The sequence below is a fragment of the Mauremys mutica genome, chromosome 1, assembly GCF_020497125.1.
Source record: "Mauremys mutica isolate MM-2020 ecotype Southern chromosome 1, ASM2049712v1, whole genome shotgun sequence".
Taxonomy (NCBI): Eukaryota; Metazoa; Chordata; order Testudines; family Geoemydidae; genus Mauremys; species Mauremys mutica.
This window is the reverse complement of record NC_059072.1, coordinates 326,343,752-326,365,637: the sequence shown is the minus strand read 5'-3', so window position 1 is coordinate 326,365,637 and position 21,886 is coordinate 326,343,752. Positions and strand designations below refer to the sequence as shown.

General features: G+C 43.6%; 1 protein-coding gene across 3 annotated transcripts in view; it reads left to right on the top strand.

Moving 5' to 3' along the window:
* Positions 1-2,629: 2,629 nt before the first annotated feature.
* Positions 2,630-21,886, top strand: part of ZC3H12C (zinc finger CCCH-type containing 12C) — a 69,660-nt gene continuing 50,403 nt past the window's right edge. For 2 of the 3 annotated variants that reach the window (XM_045018211.1, XM_045018230.1), the window contains exon 1: positions 21,550-21,601. In XM_045018211.1, coding sequence (XP_044874146.1) covers positions 21,584-21,601 — 18 coding nt within the window. In that variant the 5' untranslated portion in view covers positions 21,550-21,583. Of the gene's footprint in view, positions 2,731-3,350; positions 3,483-21,549; positions 21,602-21,886 lie in introns of those variants that run through there. The other variant, XM_045018221.1, reaches the window with a different exon arrangement.

Genomic DNA, 21,886 nt, shown 5'->3' with positions numbered 1-21,886 from the left:
TATCTTTCCAAATGTTGTTTGTACTGGTAGCTAACTATTGTAAAGCACTTTGGATAAAAGCACTATATATAAAAAAACCCTTAATAATAATTAACATGTTTTTGTTCTACAAATAAAAGCATACAACTCATATTCTAACATGAGTAGTCTTACCTTTCTAATGTGATGGATGTGCCCTCTCTCCCCAGGAGCAGCAGCTGCCAAGCTGGGGTTGGGAGGGGGGTATCTCCTCACAACAGCAGCCATAGAACTAAGGCTGGGAAAGTGGGCTGTCTGACCCTGGCAGCCGCAGCCCTGGAGCTGGGGAAAGTCACCTCTTTCTCTGGCTGCTACAGCCCTGCACATCCCAAATTCCCTCCACCCACTCTTCTCACTACGCTGCCCCCCTCCCACCTACCCCCATTCCTCCCAAGGCCACCACCTCACCTTACATGTGTGTCTTCTCCAGGATCAAGGCACCTAATCAGTGGAGCCATGCCTGCACGGCTCCACTAATTAGGTGGGTGGCCCTTCATTCTCTCATGTGCGGCCACACAGGCGCACACCTTAGAGGGACCTATCCACGGACCACCTGAATGGAGCTTGCAGACCACTGGTGGCCCACGGTCCACAGTTTGAGAACCACTGGTCTATTCAACATGTTAAGGCCCCCCACAGTTAAAAAATGGTTTAGTCTTGCAATATAGATCCAGACAAATCATTTTGACTGTATTCTTGAATTGTGGTATGCTCTTCTTTAGCCCTAGGGTATGGCTACACTGGCGATTTGCAGCGCTGGAAAGCCTCCACCAGCGCTGCAATTAGTAAGTGGCCACACCTGCAGGGCACTTCCAGCGCTGCAACTCCCTGGCTGCAGCGCTGGCCGTACACCTCACTCAGCATGGGGAATAAGGATTCCAGCGCTGGTGCTGCAGCGCTGGTCATCAAGTGTGGCCACACACCAGCGCTGTGATTGGCCTCCAGGGAATAAGGTGTATCCCAGAATGCTTTTATAAATTACTCTCTTTGTTTTGTTATGCAGCCTTTCTTTGTTTTGTTGTGAACGAGCTCCGATCGGAGCTCCGTTCTGTACCTGGCTGTAAACAATCAAATGAGAGGCAGGCAGGGAGGGAGAGTGAATGAAACAGAACGGAGCCGTTTGAACTGCTTATCTAAAAAAACAAACACTGATCACAGCAAACAGGCAGGCTGTTTGCAATTAGAGTTAAGACTAAGGGCTCATGAACATTTTGTGATTTTTCCAATCCAGGAAGCTAACACTCAGTGTTGGCTCCAAAAATCCACTCTCTCTATCTTCCCCGCTCCCTGTCACAGTACACCACCCTCCACCCCCCTCTTTTGAAAAGCACGTTGGTGCACTTGAATGCTGGGATAGCTGCCCATAATGCAGCACTCCCAACAGCGCTGCAAATGCTCCAAATGTGGCCACACACCAGCGCTGGTAGCTGTGAGTGTGGCCACACACCAGCGCTGCTCCTACACAGCTGGATGACCAGCGCTGCAAACCGTAAGTGTAGCCATACCCTTGGTATGCTAGGGATTTACACCCCTCCCACCCACACACACACTTTTGCTACCACTAATTCAGTTATACTGGCATTACTAATGTTGGGAGTGCTATGGTAGATTTCTCACTGTTTTTGGCAATTGTTTTCAACACGATGCTAATTAGATTTGCTCAGAACTGGCGGTTGAACCTGTGGTGGCAGCAGCTGGATTTTTTGTTAAAATGTCCCAGTATAGACAAGTCTGGTAGCCGTGTTAGTCTGGATCTATAAAAGCAGCAAAGAATCCTGTGGCACCTTATAGACTAACACGTTTTGCAGTATGAGCTTTCGTGGGTGAATACCCACTTCGTCGGATGCAAGTAGTGGCACATCCACTAACAGTTCTGCTTCATCTGTGCTGCAAGCCTGAAGTGTCTGGGTACTGTGTTGTAATCAACAACTTTTCAGTGTAAACGTTCTGGCTCTTTCCTGTGCAACTGGGGCTACAGCCCTGGCATATTACCAGCACCAGTGTCCTTATTTAGGCACCAAACAAGTGTTTGCAGTTCTGATTTTTTTGCTGCTAGAGTTAAACTGGAAAAATGTGGCTCCCCCACCTCCATGCCTACCCCAAGCTCAGCCTCTCTCCTTTAGCAGTTTTTTTTTAACGTAGACTGCTACTAGTTATCTATACAACAAGTTAAGATTTCATCAGAAAACCCATTATCTCTCTCTCATCAGGCGAGAGAGTTCCAGGGCAGGGAGGGGAGCAGCACCTCCCTAGGACGATCCCTGAGGGCTCCTCCTGTCTCCCCTTGGTTTCCAATTTCAATTTTTAGTGATCTCCAGCAGCAGGTGCTGGTTTCCAACCCAGCCTCCCTCCAGCAGGAGGAGGCGGCGGCTTGCTTGGTGCTGCCAGAGGAGAGGAGCACTAAGCACAGGCGTCCCCTTTCAGCGCGTCTGTCTCCCAAGCAGCTCCTGCCATGAACAGGGGAGGAGGAAGTGAAATGCAGCAGCCCCAGCGATGCTAGGGGAGAAGCAGGCGTCTCGCCCCAGGGTTACGTGAAGTCGGCTCCCCCTGCCAGCATCGCAGTGAGCCGAGCCAAGGGGCCCCGAGGCGGCGGCTCGGGACATGCTGCTGCAAGGAGCCTGCGGGCAGGTTGTGGAGCAACAGATTCGTTCCGTTGGGCAGCGGTGGGACGGAGCGGGAGGGATCCCGATCGCTCCCGGGGCAGAGACCCGGGTAACGGAGCAGGCCGGGGTGGGAGCGTGTAGCCCGGACAGGGACCCGGGGGTCAGGGAGCTGGCGGGAGGGGGGCGTGGGCGGGGCAGGGCGCTGGGGTGGGAGCCGGGGCAGGGCGCCGGGGTGGAGCCGGGGCCGCGGAGACTGGGGCACAGCAAGGGCAGGGGGAGTTAGGAGGAACTAGGGGGCGTGGGCGGGGCAGGGCGCTGGGGTGGAGCAAGAGTTGGGGTTGTAGCCCGGCCGGGCAGGAGCTGGGGGGGGGGGTCTAGGAGGAACTGGGGGGCGTGGCCGGGCCGGTGGGGGGGCGGTATCCGGGGCAGAGAGCTGGGGAGGGGGGTGTCCGGGGCAGGTGAAGCTGGGGGTGTAGCTAGGCCAAGGAGTTCGGGGGGCACAAGGGGGACGGGGGCAGCTGGGGGGTGCGGCCAGGACCGGGGCCAGGGAGCTGGGCCGTGGTAACTGTGGCGCGCCGTGGGCGCCTCCCCGGCGTGTCCTGTGGCCATGGCGGCGGCCGGAGAGTTTCCGCTCCGCGCTGCGGGGTCTGGAGACGGAGGCAGCGGGCCCGGGCCGGGTGGGCGTGTGGCTAAAGGTGGCCCCGGGGCTGCTGCCCGCTTTGTTTCCAGGCCTTGGCTGCTGGTGGCTCCTCGGGGTCGCGTTGGTGAGATCACCGGGCTAGCGGCGCGCCGAGCGGCCGCGCTGAATGCCGGGCGGCTGCCGCTGTGAGGCGAGGCGGACGCTCCGTGGTTTCATGCGAGGTAAGAGACCCGGTACCTGCCGAGCCCCGCTGACACCGAGCCGCCCCCCTCCTGCCCGAGCAGCCCGGTCCCTCCTCCATCCGCTCTCCCCGGCTCACCAGGCAGCCTCCCATCCCCACATCCCGCCAAGCGCCCGCTCCAATTAGTCCCTTTCCCCAGCACACCCTCTTGCCTCAGTCCACCAAATGCCTCTTTCAGTCCAGCCAGCCACTCCAAAGACAAGGCGGAGGAAGTAATGTCTTTTATTGGACCAGCTTCTGTTGGTGAAAGAGACACGCTTTCGAGTTACACAGAGCTCTTCAGAAGCTGGTCCAGTAAAATATATTCCCTCACCTACCTTGTCTCTCTAGTATCCTGGGACCCACAGGGCTACAACACCACTCCAAAAACAAGCCTCCTCAAAGTCTTCTCCAGAGACATCCCAAATCCAGTCTCTTCCTCCTCCCAAAATAACATAGTTTAACTTTAATCCTAGCTTTTGTTAGTTATCTCTACTCTTGTCCATATTTATGAAGATAGCATGTGTAATCCAAGGGCTGGCCAGAGCTGTGCCGTGTTCTTTAGGAAAGGATTGCATTTTAGGATTGGAAAGACTCTGATACCATAAAACTTCCATTTTCCTTTTCCTTGCTTGCTGTCTGGTCACCCTGCAAGAGGTGTTAGATCACAAGTGTGAAAATCGGGACAGGGGGTGGGGGGTAATAGGAGCCTATATAAGAAACAGACCCCCAAATCGGGACTGTCCCTATAAAATCAGGACATCTGGTCACCCTAACCTCTTGTAACATGGGAAGAAGCCTTTTGACTCGCATGCATAATGGTGTTTGATCAGTTCCTTTCAGGTACTCAGTTTAAACTGCTTCACTTTCTTAGGTGTACCATAGTGGAAATATTTATTTAAAGTCAAGAGCAGTTGACTTTGTGTAGCCAATAATTAATCTTTACTATTCAGATAATTCTTTAAAACTGTTTCTGTACCTCTGTGTTCAGCGGTCATAGAAACAGTTATATTAAGGGGCATGTTTAACTTAATATATAGCCAATTTAAGGAGTTTAAAAGTAGTTTCATGTGCAAAACTTGCCCTAGAGTTCCCCCTTTGCTGGTTATTATGGTTTTGAATACACTTCTCGGTATTTAACAGACAAAATAATTCATTCCCACATTGCTAGGTGAAAATGTCACAAATAGAGAAAACAAGGAAATCAACCATACCAAAAATGCTATTACGTACACTAAACAAATATAATTTTTTTTGGCCAGTTATAGGTGTTATTTGTAACACTTGCTGAAAATTTTTCAGACTCAAGTGTGGGGTTTTTGGGGTTTTTTTAGAAAATTGTTTGTACCTTCTGTTGTCTTGAGTTAGACTTAATTTTGCAAACACCTGTGAGAAATTTTATGCATATGCAACAATGTTTGTAGGATTTAGGTTCTAGATTGTGAACTCTTTGGGATAGGGGCCTGTTTTATGCTGTGTTTGTACAGCACCTAGCACAATGGAGCTCAACTCCTATTTGGGACCTTTGAGCACTTCTATACAAATAATTTTGGTACAGTCCAAGAATATTTTGTTCAAGATCACTCCTGATTGTTAGTTTGAGCGGGGGAAAAAAACCACAACTCTGAGTAGTGCCTCACATTTAGTTACCAGCGAAGGTCACTAATGTCAACTTTGACTGTATATTCTGAAGACGAGTGTTTAGAAGTTTAACATCGCCTTCTGATCTAGAAAGAAACTAAGCCATTCATGTACCTCTGGGTTTTCAAGGTAACATGTTGCTCCCTTTCCAATATATCTGTTAAACACTTACTGGCAGGGATTGTCTATATCAGTGGTTCTCAACCAGGGTCCATTCAGTTTACTGGAACATTAGTTAATACTTACTGTATTTAGTATATGTAGCTGCAATGCAAGAGCACATTTCTCTAGATGTACTTGGTGAAGTCTTCCTTGAAGTGGATAGTAGTGAATGGATATTGAAAGCAATGCTATTTTATTACCAGCTTGCTATGTCAACATTCAGTAACTTTACAGCTGCTTTAGTTATGTAGGGTAGCGGAAGCACTTCTTAAATTAGGCTTAAAGGACATCGGTCACATGGAAGTTTCATAATTTGGCATGCATTATCCCAGTATACTATCAGTCTCCTGTATTCAGATTGCTTGTGAGTTTAGAAAAATACCACACATCTTGATTTAAAAAAAAAAAATCAGATGGAGTTTTCTTAGGGTGTAAAAGTTGGAGAATCAGATGGTATTTTAGGTATGTAATTTTCAAAAAACTGATTGAGCATGGGTATTATCCAGGACTTTGCTCATCTGTTTGTGGAGACTGGTGTTTGTGCACAGATGGAGTCTCAGAATGTTGGACTGAGTATTAATCTGTTGGAATGATTTAATTACTAACTTTACTGGATGGATCAGTGCTTTAAAAATATCAAGCAATGATATTCCAGAGACTCTTTTTGCTGCTCAAGGAGAACTAGATTTTTGATACTGGTTAACCTTGAAAGTGTTAGAGGTTCAGTTTGGTTCTGATGTGCACCCAAAATGTTTTGTTTGTTCAGACTGTAACACTCTCAGTTACATAAACTTGAGTTGGAAATCTCATGAGACTAAGCTTTTTTTGGTGAGATTTCTGGTAGTCTCTGCTCCCAGTTGAAAATATCCCCAACAATGAAATGAAGACAAGCAATGCAAAGGCAATGAAAATGAATTTAAAAATAAAAATAAAAAAATCAGACTACAAGTTTGGTTTGGGTAAGATCTTTTTTTAGCCAACATAGCTTGCCTGTAAACAGCCCAGGAATTCATAGATTTAAGCCAAAAGGGGTTTGGGTTCTAGTTTAACTTCCTGCATTACATAGATCATAGAACTTCACCCAGTAATTCTTCCATCAGGCCAATAACTTCTTGTTGAGCTAGAATTTCATCTTTTTAGAAGCATATCCAATCTTTATTTGAAGACTTCTAGTGATAGTTATTCCAATGGCTAGACCATTGGATCTCATTAGGCCTTTGTCTTCTAGATTATAGAGTTCCTATTATTCATATCTCTTTAAGTATATTTTAGCCATTAAAAAATTCTTTGATATGTACTAGCAGGAACAGGAGAGGGATAATGGTTACTCAGAGAAATGGTAGTAAATATAGGATATTTAATGCTGTGATTTGCAACGTTATTGAACTTGTTCTCCCCTTTTTGAAACTCTTATGCTGTCTCTCTCACTTTTCTGTGCCACATTTGGGACATGGCTAGGATGAGTTATTGGATGGATATCATTAAAGAAAATGAATAGTTCTAGAGCATGGGTTCCCAAACTTGGTTCTCGGCTTATTCAGAGTAAGCCCCTGGCAGCCGTGTGACGCTTTTTGTTTACCTAAGTGTGGCAAACCATGGCCACTGGGAGCTGCAAGCAGCTGTACCTGCAGATGCTCAGGTAAACAAAGTGTCTTGCGACCCGCCAGGGGCTTACCCGGAACAAGCCATGAACCAAGTTTTGGAACCCCTGTTCTAGAGACATTCCTAGACTTATTTATTTCCAGAGTGCCTATTGCCAGGGCAGCTAGCTAAGTGTTTCCATCTGTTATTAAGACAACTGCAAAATAAAGACTACCTGGAGGTCCTGAAAGTTATATTTAAATTACTAGGTGAAAGGCTTAAGTACAGGGTCTCTGTGATAGTCTCTGAATTGCTTCTGGTTTTACATGCAAGTTAATGGAGACTCCCACAGTTACATTATAGGATAAAACAAATATGTCAGCCACTGACTGCCTGGAGGTAGGAAGGAGCTTCCCTTATAGTCAGTTTGTTCCATCGCTGTCCGTTATGAGGATTTTTGCCTCTTTCTTTGAAACATCTGGTACTGACTGCCCACTGTTGGAGACGCAGTACTGGATTAGAACTATTACTGCTCTGCTCTGGTATTGTAGTTCTTTTGTTAATCCAGGGGTAGGCAACCTATGGCAAGCATGTCGAAAGCGGCATGCGAGCTGATTTTCAGTGGCACTCACACCTGGCCACTGGTCTGTGGGGCTCTGCATTTTAATTTAATTTTAAATGAAGCTTCTTAAACATTTTAAAAACTTTATTTACAACAATAGTTTAGTTATATATTATAGACCTATAGAAAGAGACCTTCTGAAAACGTTAAAATGTATTACTGGCACACAGAATCTTAAATTAGATTCTGGGATGCATTAACAGGTGTGTTGTGAGCAAGACACGAGAAGTCATTCTTCCGCTCTACTCTGCGCTGGTTAGGCCTCAACTGGAGTATTGTGTCCAGTTCTGGGCACCACATTTCAAGAAAGATGTGGAGAAATTGGAGAGGGTCCAGAGAAGAGCAACAAGAATGAGTAAAGGTCTTGAGAACATGACCTACGAAGGAAGGCTGAAAGAATTGGGTTTGTTTAGTTTGGAAAAGAGAAGACTGAGAGGGGACATGATAGCAATTTTCAGGTATCTAAAAGGGTGTCATCAGGAGGAGGGAGAAAACTTGTTCACCTTAGCCTCTAATGATAGAACAAGAAGCAATGGGCTTAAACTGCAGCAAGGGAGATTTAGGTTGGACATTAGGAAAAAGTTCCTAACTGTCAGGGTAGTTAAACACTTGAATAAATTGCCTAGGGAGGTTGTGGAATCTCCATCTCTGGAGATATTTAAGAGTAGGCTAGATAAATGTCTATCAGGGATGGTCTAGACAGTATTTGGTCCTGCCATGAGGGCAGGGGACTGGACCCTCTCGAGGTCCCTTCCAGTCCTAGAGTCTATGAATCTATGACTTGGCACACCACTTATGAAAGGTTGCCAACCCTTGTGTTAATCAAATTGTGATGAAAATAAACAGACCTTGCACTGGGCCCTAAACATTAATACATCCAGGTGCTGGTGGACTTACCAAAGGACCAAATTCTAAAGGTGTGGGTCCTTTAACGAAGAGCTGTGCCACCAGTTTTAAAATATTTGATTACTGTGCCATATGGGCACAGGAGTCAATGTACACAGAGCCAGTTGCAGGTTTGGGGCCTTAGATAAAGCAAATGGCTCATAGATTATTTTAAATACTGTTTTGTGGAATAGTGTTGAAGGCACTCTGAGATAACTTGATTTTCGTTGTTGAATATTCACTTGCTATATCTTAATACTTGTATTGTGGTAGCACTTAAAGACCCCAGTCAGGATCAGGGTTTGTATACACATTATACAAACACATAAAACATAGTCCCTATCCCAGACAGTTTACAGTCCAGATAGACAAGACAGAACATAAGCAAACTGTCAAAAGGTATTGTTACCTAACCAGGTGCCCAGCACTACCCTCTTGGATCCCCCTGAAACTTGAAGATCTTGCAAGTGAACAGTAACTTATAGGCATTGGTAACTAAAGTTGCTGATAGAGCTAGGAAAAGCAGCATATGGACACCTTGCCATTGCCCATCATTAGGAGAAAGTAGACAATTATACAGACACTCAGTTCTGTACCCATATATAAGGTTCAAGGTACAATAAGGGTTTTCAGTGTCATTTGTAAAAGAATAATGGAAGATGTTTAGCCTTTGAAAATTTTATTGACTAGTCATGCTTAAGATGCTTCCTGTCTACAATCATTCTAAGTATTTCATATAAATACATTGCTTTTACTATAGATCTGGAGTGAGAAACCCAGGATTTGCACCAGCCATTCTGGCTGCATTATATGGTTTCAAAGAATTGGCATTTGTTTTCTGTGTTTATAAGTTGCATATTAAAAGTAGCATATGAACAGAATACTGTGGGAGAATCAAGCAAAGTGAGGCAGTCTCTCAGACCTCCTCACCCCAATCCTCAATCGCTTTCATTAACTAAGAATAATTGATTCTTAAAGAGAAGTCCACCCTTTCTAGAGTAACAAAAATGCAAAATAAAAAAACATTTTAAACAAGCACTTCCTGGAATACTGAGCCATTGGCTCTTTCACAAGGGTGCCCAAAGCAAACAAAAACACTTTAAAATTCTCAGTATTGGGTTGTGGAGGGAAGCATCCTCCCAAAGTGCCACCAAATAAGTACCAATTCCCAAACCCTGTATATCTTCTTGGCCAATGCTGCCCTTTCTATTTGATCCCAAGGTTCTTCACTCTCTCCAGGATCCCTTCACAAACAGTATCAGATTCTACACTTTCCCTTCTCTGGCCAGGTATCTATGTTGATCTTTCCACAGTCCTTACCTAGCACACCTACTATTTCCACAACTCCCACCTTGTGAAATAAGAGAGCTACTTCCCGGAATTCTTTGCTGTAGAGCAGGGATCGGCAGCCTTTGGCACGTGGCCCACCAGGGAAATCCGCTGGTGGGCCGGGTTGGTTTGTTTACCTGCAGCATCTGCAGGGTCGGCTGATCGCAGCTCCCACTGGCCATGGTTCGCCATTCCAAGCCAATGGGAGCTGCGGAAAGCAGCATGGGCCAAGGGATGTGCTGGCCACTGCTTCCTGCAGCCCCCATTGGCCTGGAACAGTGAACCGCAGCCAGTGGGAGCTGCGATCGGCCAACCCCACGGACCTTGCAGGTAAACAAACCGTCCCGGCCCACCAGCGGATTTCCCTGACAAGCCACATGCCAAAGGTTGCTGATCCCTGCTGTAGAGGTTTAGAGCTCACGTGCCCTAGAAAATACAGCTCCCAGAATGCCTGTGTTGTGGGCTGACATAGTGACGACAATTTTTAACATAAGAATGGCCATACTGGGTTCATACCAAAGGTTCATCTAGCCCAGTATCCTGTCTTCCAACAGTGGGCAATGCCAGGTGCTTCAGAAGGAATGAACAGAACAGATAATCATCAAGCAATCCATCCCCCGTCGCCCCTTCTCAGCTTTTGGATCTTGACCCATCTTAAAGGGCCAGCATATCCTGATACAACTTCTGGAAGATATTGCAAACTTAATAGAATATGTTCCTTCTCCAAACTGTTATTTGGTCAGTGGCTGGACTATCTCATTAAATTCCAGATACCAACATGAAACAGATTGGGCACATTGTGTTTCCCTGGTCTCTAGAGCAAGAAGAAACCTTGTATATGCCACTGGTGCTACAAGTAGTTTAACTTCATCTATTTATCCTTCTTCCTGTTCACTTAGTACTTGCACAGGCTGTTAAATTGTTTACCTGCATATAGGTGAACTCAGCAAGGTGCAAACATTTTTCATTTCTCCGGGATAGTAAAAGAAACAATTTTCATTCTGATCTTTAAACCAAAAAGTTTCCACTGAACACTGTAAGTAAGGATTGATACATCAACCTGAATTAGAGCTGTTATGTGGAAAGTAATCTTGCATTTAATGATAGATATTAAAATTTTATGTTGCTAAGAGAGTTAATATATCTGAATGTTAATAACTTTGCAGTTTCTGAACTGCAAATTCAGACATGTCACATGCATTTGTCATTGTCAGAAGATTTAACTGCATGACAAGTTTTAACTTTTAAAAGTAAGACATTTGAGTTTAGAGCAAAAGAGTGTGAAATATTATTCTTAAGGAGAAACATACTGTGTTCACAGTCCTAGAACTCAATCTGCTTGTCCATTTTTTTAAAATAAAAATTCTCATTAGGCTGAGACGGACTAATCATAAGAAAATTCAACCCTAAAAGAATCTGACAATTTTAAAGTTGGTGGTGGGTTTTTTTTATGATGTACTAGATTATTTTAAAAAATAAAGGAATACAAGTCTTTATCTTAGAAATATCAGGAATGTCAAGTCTGATCCTGACTTACTTTCCTTGAGGACTTCTTGGAGGACTTCTATGGCTATAGTAAATCCAAACAAAATCTGTAGCTAAATGATGGCTAGATACATTGTCAAATATATTGAGCCTTTTAAAAATACACTTATTTCTTTATTTTGATTTAGAACTAAGTGGTGGGGGGCAGGGAGGGAGGTGAAGAGAAACCCACTTACTACCAGATCTAGGTGCCTGCCATACTTTTAAAGTTACATTAACAAGTCCCAGCACCTTCCCAAAAATAATGAACCAGAGAAAACAATCAAATTTAGACATCCTGACAGGACCTTGCCACACTCCCAAATTTCCAACTTTATTGGGCTTCTCTCTCTCCCCAAAAGTCTGAGTAAAGAGATGAATTTTGCTGCACGCTCTGGCTATTTCACTCCAAGAGAGGGAGTACATTTCAAAGTTGGAAGCCCCTCATGGAGAATCCATTGCTGGAAGCTGTCTCTGAGGAAACTCCAGTCCAAGCTGACAACTGTGACAGTATGACTTGGGCAGAAAGGTGGTGTCTCAAAGAGGCAGGACCAAAGCCTTTTAGGACGTTATAAGGGCAAACCAATACTTTAATCTCCACCAGAAACCCTGGAGCACTGGTGTCATGTTCATCTGGCAAGACACATCACCTAGTAAGCAGGTGGCCACATTAGAACCAAAAGACTCTGGAACTTTCCGCATGCTGCAGCAGCATCCACATAGAAGTTATTGCATGGCATACTGGTGTGCTGTAGAGTTACATCCTGGCATGTCGTGCAGTAGCTTGCTGTGTAGACAAGCCCTAATATTTTCTGTCACATTCATTTCTGGCTTTTTTAAGGGATAGTTCTCCAGCACAGATGAGCCTGGTAGCCCTAATATAGTATAATGGATGTTATATAGGGCAATGGTTCTCAAAACCGGTCCGCTGCTTGTTCAGGGAAAGCCCCAGGCGGGCCGAGCCAGTTTATTTACCTGCCGTGTTTGCAGGTTCCGCCGATCACGGCTCCCACTGGCCACGGTTCGCCGCTCCAAGCCAATGGTTCACCCCCATTGGCCTGAGGCGGCGAACCGTGGCCAGTGGGAGCCGTGATCGGCCGAACCTGCGGACGCGGCAGGTAAATAAACCGGCTTGGCCCGCCAGGGGCTTTCCCTGAACAAGCGGCGGACCGGTTTTGAGAACCACTGATGTAGGGTATCCAGCTCTTTTAAATTGTTTAAATAATGAGACTGCTCTCTCACATAACCATGTTAATTTTTCTTCTGACGGAACAGTTTGAATAAAAACATTCTGTTAAGCATGTCAGTTATACTCTATTCAGTTGTAGATATTGGCTGGTCGCCCAATATTGTCACAAGGAAAGTTAATTACAGACACTTCATGTGGAGAAAGTATACAGACTGTCCATGTAATTCAGGGTACGTCTACACTACGGGATTATTCCGATTTTACATAAACCGGTTTAGTAAAACATTGTATAAAATCGAGTGCACGCGGCCACACTAAGCACATTAAATCGATGGTGTGCGTCCACGGTCCGAGGCTAGCATCAATTTCTGGAGCGTTGCACTGTGGGTAGCTATTCCGTAGCTATCCCATAGTTCCCGCAGTCTCCCCCGCCCCTTGGAATTCTGGGTTGAGATCCCAGTGCCTGATGGGGCAATAATCATTGTCGCGGGTGGTTCTGGGTAAATGTCGTCAGTCATTCCTTCCTCCGGGAAAGCAACGGCAGACAATCATTTTGCGCCCTTTTTCCCTGGATTGCCCTGGCAGATGCCATAGCATGGCAACCATGAAGCCTGTTTTGCCTCTTTTCACTGTCACCGTATGTGTACTAGATGCCGCTGACAGAGGCGATTCAGCAGCGCTACACAGCAGCATTCATTTGCTTTTGCATGATAGCAGAGATGGTTATCAGCCGTTCTGTACCATCTACCATGCCATTGTAAATTGGCAATGAGATGACGGTTACCAGTCCTTTTGTGCTGTACCATCTGCTGCTGTCATAAGTGCCCCTGGCTGAGATCGGCCGGGGGCGCAAAAGACAAAAATGGGAATGACTCCCCAAGTCAATCCCTCCTTTATGGTATCTAAAAATAGAATCAGTCCTGCCTAGAATATGGGGCAAGTGTACTAGAGAACCAGTGTATCAGAGAACCAGAGAGCACAGCCGCTCCGTGTCAGATCCCGCAGAAATGATGAGCTGTATGCCATTCACAGGGGGTGCCCCTGCAACAACCTCACCTGTTGATTCCCTCCTCGCCCAGCCTTCCTGGGCTACCATTGCAGTGTCCCCCATTTGTGTGATGAAGTAATAAAGAATGCAGGAATAAGAAACAGTGACTTGTTAGTGAGATAAAATGAGGGGAAGGCAGCCTCCAGCTGCTATGATAGTCCAGACAGGACATTAAGCAGTGTGGGGGAGAGGAGCCCAGCATCCCGCTGCTATGATAGTCCAGGCAGAACAGAATCTTTTCTTTACACATGAAGGGTGGGGGCTGATGGAGCTCAGCCCCCTGTTGCTATGATGAAGATGGTTACCAGCCGTTCTGTACCATCTACTGGGAATGATCAGGAGTTTTTTACCCAGGTGCCCCCAGCCGACCTCACCGGAGGCCAGCCAGGAGCACTCACGGGCTGATGATGAGGACGGATACCAGTCCTTTTGTACTGCACCATCTGCCACAAGGCTGATGATGACGATGGATATCAGCCATATTGTACCATCAGCCACCCATGAGGGGGGGTGAGGATGGTGCCGTTGACTGCTGCAGCATCGCGTCTATCAGCAGCATTCAGTAAACATAGGGTGACATTTAAAAGAGTCGAGAGGATTTTTTTCCCTTTTACTTCTGGGGGTGGGTGAGGGGGGTAAATTGACGAGCTATGCCCTGAACCACCGCGGACAATGTGTTTGACACTACAGGCATTGGGAGCTCAGCCAAGAATGCAAATGCTTTTCGGAGACTGCAGGAACTATGGGATAGCTTGAGTCCTCAGTCCCCCCTCCCTCCCTCCATGAGCGTCCATTTGATTCTTTGGGTTTCCGTTACGTTTGTCACGCAGCAGCGTGCTGAGTCCCTGCTGTGGCCTCTGTCTGGAGATTTTTTTAAAAATGCTTTGGAATTTCATCTTCTGTAACGGAGCGCTGATAGAACAGATTTGCCTGCCCATACAGCGATCACATCCGTACGGTCCATGCTGGAGCTCTTTTTGGATTTTGATTTCGGACTGCATCGCCACCCGTGCTGATCGGAGCTCCACACTGGGCAAACAGGAAATGATATTCAAAAGTTCACGGGGCTTTTCCTGTCTACCTGGCCACTGCATCCGAGTTCTGATTGCTGTCCAGAGCGGTCAGTGGTGCACTGTGGGATACCGCCCGGAGGCCGATACCGTCGATTTGCGGCCACACTAACCCTAATCCGATATGGTAATACCGATATTTGCGCTACTCCTCTCGCTGGGGAGGAGTACAGAAACCGGTTTAAAGAGCCCTTTATATCGATATAAAGGGCCTCTTAGTGTGGACGGGTGTGGCGTTAAATCGGTTTAACGCTCCTAAAACCGGTTTAAACGCGTAGTGTAAACCAGGCCTCATTCTGAAGAAAGGAAAAGATCAGCATCTAACATTCATCAATGAAAATACATTTTCTAGAAAGAGTGGTGTTTTGAAATGTAAATAGACGATTACTCTTAAGCAGTAAGGCCAATTGTAAAGTGCATAACAATAAACAAGACTGCTGACTTTCTTTAACCAAATATATTCAGGCAGTGCTCTGATACACACCTTTCCATGTGATGATCTAGAAATACATAGAGAAATTTGGTCTCTCTCAGAATAGTCACTCAATAGCTATCTGGATTAGTGTTTTTTATTTTTTTTTAAATTGTGTTGGAAAATAACCAGTTAAGATAAGGGAATCTGAATAAATATTTATTCTTATGAAGTGTGACAATGAGGTGTTGTGCGCCACTTAGTTTATTTTTGTTCTTCAAGGGGATGTATTAGTTTGAAATTTGTTTTTAATTGATCAATGAGTTAAAAGTTGTTCTACCTGCCTCTGAGTCCCACTGACAACTTTTGAGTTTCACTGTAACATTTGCCTATGTTTTAAAAAAACCTCTCCCTTGCCATTGTGTGAAAGACTCATACAAGCAGGGGACGCTGCCTGATCAGGCCCTGCTCCTACAATTGGATACTCACAGGTGGACTCTTGTGCCCACACGAAGCCCTACTGTAGTTAAGAGAGCTCTCTGTGGGCACAAGGATCTGCCTATGCAGGTTCAATTACAGGCTCAAGACCTAAGTAACTAAACAGTGGAAATGGTAAAACCAACTATACACCAAGTGTACAAAGTAAACTAAAAGGAAGAACTTTTTCCTCTAATCTCTTTCAGTTGTAATTTTAGGCATTATTCCTATAAATAAGAGGTAAGAATTTTCAGACTGCAGTTTTTAAAAGTTGACTGTGTCCCTTTAAATAAATACAGTGGTTGTGGAGGATTATTTTTTCTAACTGTTAAAACAATGTACTTTGGTTCAGTTGAAATGAAATCCCTTGTTTCAAAGGTTATGTTCCATTTCACTTCAATATGACTACTGTTACTTAGTGGTTTCATTGCAACATTTTGGGTGAAATTCTGGCCCCATTGTGGTCATTGGGAGTTTTAACATTAGGTATGTCTGAGCTGGAGCTGAAAGTTAACTTCCAACCTGGGTAGACACACATATGATAGCTTTAATTGAGCTATCCTGCTAAAAATAGTGGTGGGACAGGCTAGCTGCCCTGAGTACAATCCCATCTGAGACTCTAGGTCAGGAGTCGGCAACCTTTCAGAAGTGGTATGCCGAGTCTTCATTTATTCACTCTAATTTAAGGTTTCGCATACCAGTAATACATTTTAACGTTTTTAGAAGATCTCTTTCTATAAGTCTATAATATGTAACTAAACGATTGTTGTATGTAAAGTAAATAAGGTTTTTAAAATGTTTAAGAAGCTTCATTTAAAATTAAATTAAAATGCAGAGCCCCTGGACTGGTGGCCAGGACCTGGGCAATGCGAGCGCCAATGAAAACCAGCTCATGTGCCGCCTTCGGCACCTGTGCCATAGGTTGCCTACCCCTGCTTTAGGTACATACTTGGATGTTTAGCTTGTCCGATTGCCTGTGCTGCTGCGGCTGTTTTTAGCAGGCTAGCTTGATCAGACCTAGCATGTATCTGTTTACCACAGCTGGAAATTAAATCTCCAGCTGCAGTGTAGAGGTACCCATAGATTTTAGTGGAGCTGGATTTCACCATTTAATTCTCTTATTCTGAATCTTTTTCATGCTGTCAGATATTGCTTAGGGCATGAACAAGCCTCTGCCATTCCTTCCTATCCTGGGCCACTCTTTGCATGTCCTCTATGTTGTTAAGTCTCATGATTTTTCCCTCTGTGAATGGTGTTCGATGGGAATTTTTTTCAGTTAGATCCTTGTGCATATTCCTTTAGTTGCTGTGATTCAGCTGGGAAGGGGGATTACAGGAATGCCCTGATTCCGGTATGCACATTTTGGTTCAACAGTTAATATCATGGGAGGTCTTAAATGAAAGACAGGGTCATAATGGCCATTAATATCATTGTGAAGTATATGTATAGATACTATGTAAGGAGGTGTGTGTGTATATTTATATATATGTGTGTGTGTGTGTTTTAAAGTTTATATCAAGACAGAGTTGACAAACATCTAGGATGAGTGCAGATGAAGGATTATAAAAATTTCAGAAAGGAACTAAGAGAGACAGAAACACAGTAGAGGAAGAGAACCTTATTTTGGATACACTTCAAAGGTTTGCTGGTCTGTGTTTGGGGAACAAAGATGACATCTCATCATCCTGCACCTAGCCAGCAGGCAGGCAGTGCGTTTACATTCATCACACACAGCCTTGGTTGGAACACTGCAGAGGCCATTTTGGGGTGAGATAAATTTCTTAATTTAACAGGCTAACCTCCATCTAAAGTTTAGTTTCTAGAAAGTGTTATATTTGTATATGTAAGTTTTTTGTTTCCATTATCATCACCCACTATCTCTTGAATCTTTGATGATAACCTTGTTGTTTTCACTATAAATCAGTGGTTTTTTACCTTTACTGCAGCCTGCACCCCTTTGGTTCTCAAAATATGTTCTTGCACCCCTTATCAAAAATCAAAATATGTTCTTGCGCCCTTTATCAAAAAAATTGTTGAAGTAGGTCAGTTCTTTAAACCTAGATATATTTATGTTTGTATATTACAGTAATCATTAAAAATGTATAATGTTAATACATAGGTTTGATGAAACAAAGTAGTTGTACTTATGTGCCTGTGCTTAATTTGGCATGTCTCGCACCCCCAGAAAGGGCATCTCGCATCCTCAGGGGGTGCACGCCCTCCAGGTTAAGAACCACAGCTATAAATAGATCTTGGTGCTGGGTATTAAGCCAGGTGCTGATCCTGAGTTGAATCATACAAGCTGGTGTGTACACTGTTCCCTTGGGGACAGCACGCCTGACATTTCTGTGAATGTTCAGTGGATAAGGGGCTAGACACTAAAGGTGAACTCTTCAAAGGGGCTCAGGGATGGGTGCATTTATTGTTAACCTACAAAGCAAAGTAAGAGCTGACCGTCCTGAGGAGAGTGCTTGGCTGGCTAACAGGCTGGTGGTGTGGGAGGTGACACTCAGTTAAGCAAAGGCAAATCTCCCTCTCGCTGAAGGCAGGGCAATAACAAGGTGACTCAGTCCTGGATACCCCCAGAGCCATAACAGCTGCCCAACAGAATGTCTGCCATGGCAAATGCTGGCTTCATTCTTAATATACGTCCCAGATATTTTCATCTTCTTTTCTGGATATCTTTAGAAATGAGGGGTTGTAGAACTCTGACAATTCTTGGCATTTGCTGCAAATTATTCCATTTAATAAGGCATTCATACATGCTTAAGTATACATTTTGGATTTTCAGCTTTTAAATTCATATGTTAAGATGGAAATAAAATGTGAGTTAAAAATGTGTAGTTTTGTCTTGAAATTGGTCATTTAAATTTTTTTTACAAATCTTGTTTAAACTGGTGAATGCAGCTGCCACCTTGCCAATTCATGACATCATATCTTTCTGGATATCTCCATTGGCTTGTACATTACCACCAATATATTCACTCCTTGTAATGTTTGAGTTTGGGAGCTATTGGGATTCTCATTAGATTTGTTTTTTCATAACTCATTATTAATCCTGTCTTTTTGCGATGCTGGACTGTCTTTTGGTCTTTGTTTTCTTGTTAGTTTAGATGTCATTTAGAAATCAGCAAAATCTATCTCTTCCAGTGTACTATTCTGGAACAAGTGAAGTCTGTGTTGTATTGTTCTACACTTTTTCACATAGTGAAATCAATTACCTTGCCAAACAGGAGCAGTGAGAGAATGCATCCTTGTTTGACACAAATGGCTCTAATAAATGATTCACTCAAGTCTCTATAACTCTGCAAGCTGCACCTTGATATAAAGCCTTGATGATGTTAATTATTTTTACTGGCAAAACTTCAAGATGTTCCAGAGTGAATTGTGATGTAGGCTGTCAAATGCTTTCATAACTTTTTCTTATCACAGAGTGCTTACTTAGGGATGACTAGGCAGGTATTTTAGGCCCTGATACTGCTGGCAGCTCTGTGTGGACAGGCCATTTACTTTGATGGGTCCGCACATGGGCATAGCATTGCCCCTACAACGAGCAGCTTGCATGGTTAGGGCCTTAGTCAGCAAACATCCAAGAAAAGGTCAGAGCTATATTTATACCCACAAAATATAGTGGGAATAAATGCTATTATGTTAACATTTTTAATTTTCTGTCCTCATTAATACAAATATTATATCATGCCATCAACAATAGTGCAACTGTTTGGGTGTCCTAGTCTATGTCTGCACTGCAATTAAAAACCCAGGGCTGGTCCATGCTAGCTGACTCAGGCTCCTGAGGCTCGGATTACAGGTCTGCTTAATTGCAGTGTAGACTTCCAGGCTCAGACTGCAGCCTGAGCTCTGGGACCCTCCCATCTCATTGGGTCCTAGAGCCTGAGCTCAAGTCCAAGCCCGACAGTCTACGTTACAGTTAAATAACCTCTTAGCCCAGGCCCCATGGCGTGCGTCAGCTAGCACAGGCCAGCAGTGGGTGTCTTAATCGCAGATATACCCATAGATCACAAAGATTTAGTGTGCTTTAACAGGTCTTACCTGGAATCCAATGGTCTCTCGATATTTGAGGACTCTTTCATACAGAGGGCCTACAGTGATACATATCCATATCTTACCAAGTTATATAGATGTATAGAAACGGATGAGTCTCCTCTCCAAAGTCAAAATATTCCTTGCCACTTTGTTTTAGTTCAAGCTATGGTTATTTTAGATTGTTAGAGTCCTTTAATATTTTTACCACAAATAAGAGAAGTGGCTCTGAATTTAGAATAAGCAACTAAGACTATTTAGATGAAATTTTAAAGAGAGACTGAATAGCAAAGAGAGGGTAAATTGAGTGCTCCCCTTGCCTGTGACTCTTGCTGCCTTATTGAGGCATTTTGCATTAGCCATTGCAAGAATCAGAATATTAGAACTGTTCTTTCTTACAGAATAGCTTGGAAATTACAATTTCACTTCCTCCTTGCCTAGGGAAAACTATTGCTCATCTTTGTCATAAAAGTGTGTAGTTATCTTGATTGGCAGGGACCTTTCCACTATTTAGTTCATCCCACAGCATAGTTGTAGGATTCATTTTGTAGTGCAGATCTGTATGTGGATTTAGTCTAGACACAGGGTTGCTCAGTTTTGAAGGTGGTGCTTTAAGGTGCTGTATTTTGAATGTTTTGCACCTGTTAAGATATTAATTAGTGATCAACAAACACTGAGAAGATTGCCAACTCCTAATTTTAGGAATAAAAGGTTCTTTTCTGGAGTTGCCAAGGGCAACATTAAATATATGGATATTTTTGTAATGCAATAATAGTCAGAATTGTCTGAAGTGTGAATGCTAAAATCAAAATCTTTCTACTTGTCTCTGTTTATGTATATAATGATATGTACTTAACTTGTCTTCTAAAATACAATTTTGTTTCTGCAAGAATATATTTTTGTGGATTATAGTGGCCTTCGTACAAGGTATTCTCCCCCCTGTCTTTTTGTGTGCAACCCTGAAATCTCCTTTCATCCTGATGTCCTCCAAAGTTAGTCAGGGCTAGTTCTTTGCATGGTAGTCTATTTAATGTTTTAATAAAATAGTGCTAGGAACTTAATGATGAGCTTTGATACAATTTCTGGTCTCTCTAAAGAGCAAGAAAATAGAATCATTAGCCTCTCCAGATGGGTAAGAGGCTAGAAGTCAGAGGACCCACTATGCATTCTGCATTTCAATGACCAGCTATAATCTTAATTTTCTGTATTGTATTTTAAATATAGCAGTGGGGAATGGCTAGACTGGTCAGTTTGCTGGATCTGAAGGTTTTAGCTGCAGAAGTAGAGCTTTCTTTGTTCATCTGCTGTGTGTACTTTCTAGTAATGCCATTATAGCCTGTCACAGATGTGACAGAGATCCTCATTGTTTCCTGCTAAGGTTTCTTTGTTGCCCTTGTTGTTCCCAGTAGGAAATCTAGTGTACTGGTTAAAACCCTAATATGAATGTTCTTCTGTCAGCATGAGCGTGATTTGATAAAATGGTTCTGACGTCTCTTAAATCTTGAGCATTTCCAATTTATTTTAAGGAAGTGTTGAGAAAATTATTCAGGTGAGAAAACTATTGAAACTGATTTGAACAACTGACTAATGTTTTTACATAATGTACAATTGCATTAAATTGCATTTAAATTTAATGTAATTATATATTTTTAAGTAGTTTACACTGGCTTACTTAAAATATTACCTCCTGACCTATTTGATATCTTAAACACCTAATTTGATCTTGGTCTTTGTCAAAGTTGCACTACATCATTTTCCAGTAATGCTCGCATGGAGATGAACCACCGATAATTTAAAGTAGCTTTCTTTGTTTCAAAAAGGCATGGGATCTGGAAACTTTTTTAAACAAGAAAATAGTGAAGGGGTGACTTGTACCAAATGGTAACCTAATATTTAAAATAACATTAAAGTCAGGTCATCCACTTGCACTAATGTGCATTTGTGTTATAGAGCAATAAATATGCTACTTGTATTATACTACCAAAGTTCTCCTCGGTTCATAGTTCCTGTACTTTGACTACATCATATGTCAGTTTTGCCAAAATAAGCATTTCTGTCACCAGGTACAAAGTGGCCATCTCAACTCTGACAGTACTTGAACTAAAGGCTAGCAAAGTGATGCTGCTTGCATTTAAGGTCAGTGCCTATCACTAGGTAAACCAGACTGGCTCCTTATTTCTCCTACAGATGTTTTAATATGCTTAACATTACCCAATACAAGCAACTGAGGTAGTCTAAATACCACAGCAGGGACTGATTAGCTTTTTCAGATCACTGCCTTTACTTGCTATTTGCAAAGAAGCTTAATCCAGTGCTGGAGACCAGGCTTCCTGCTGTGCACTTGGGTAGCTTTCTCTCATTCTTTGTGTTCACAGTGGCAGAAATTAGTGAAAAGACTTCTCCTGCCTCAGAATTAAAAAC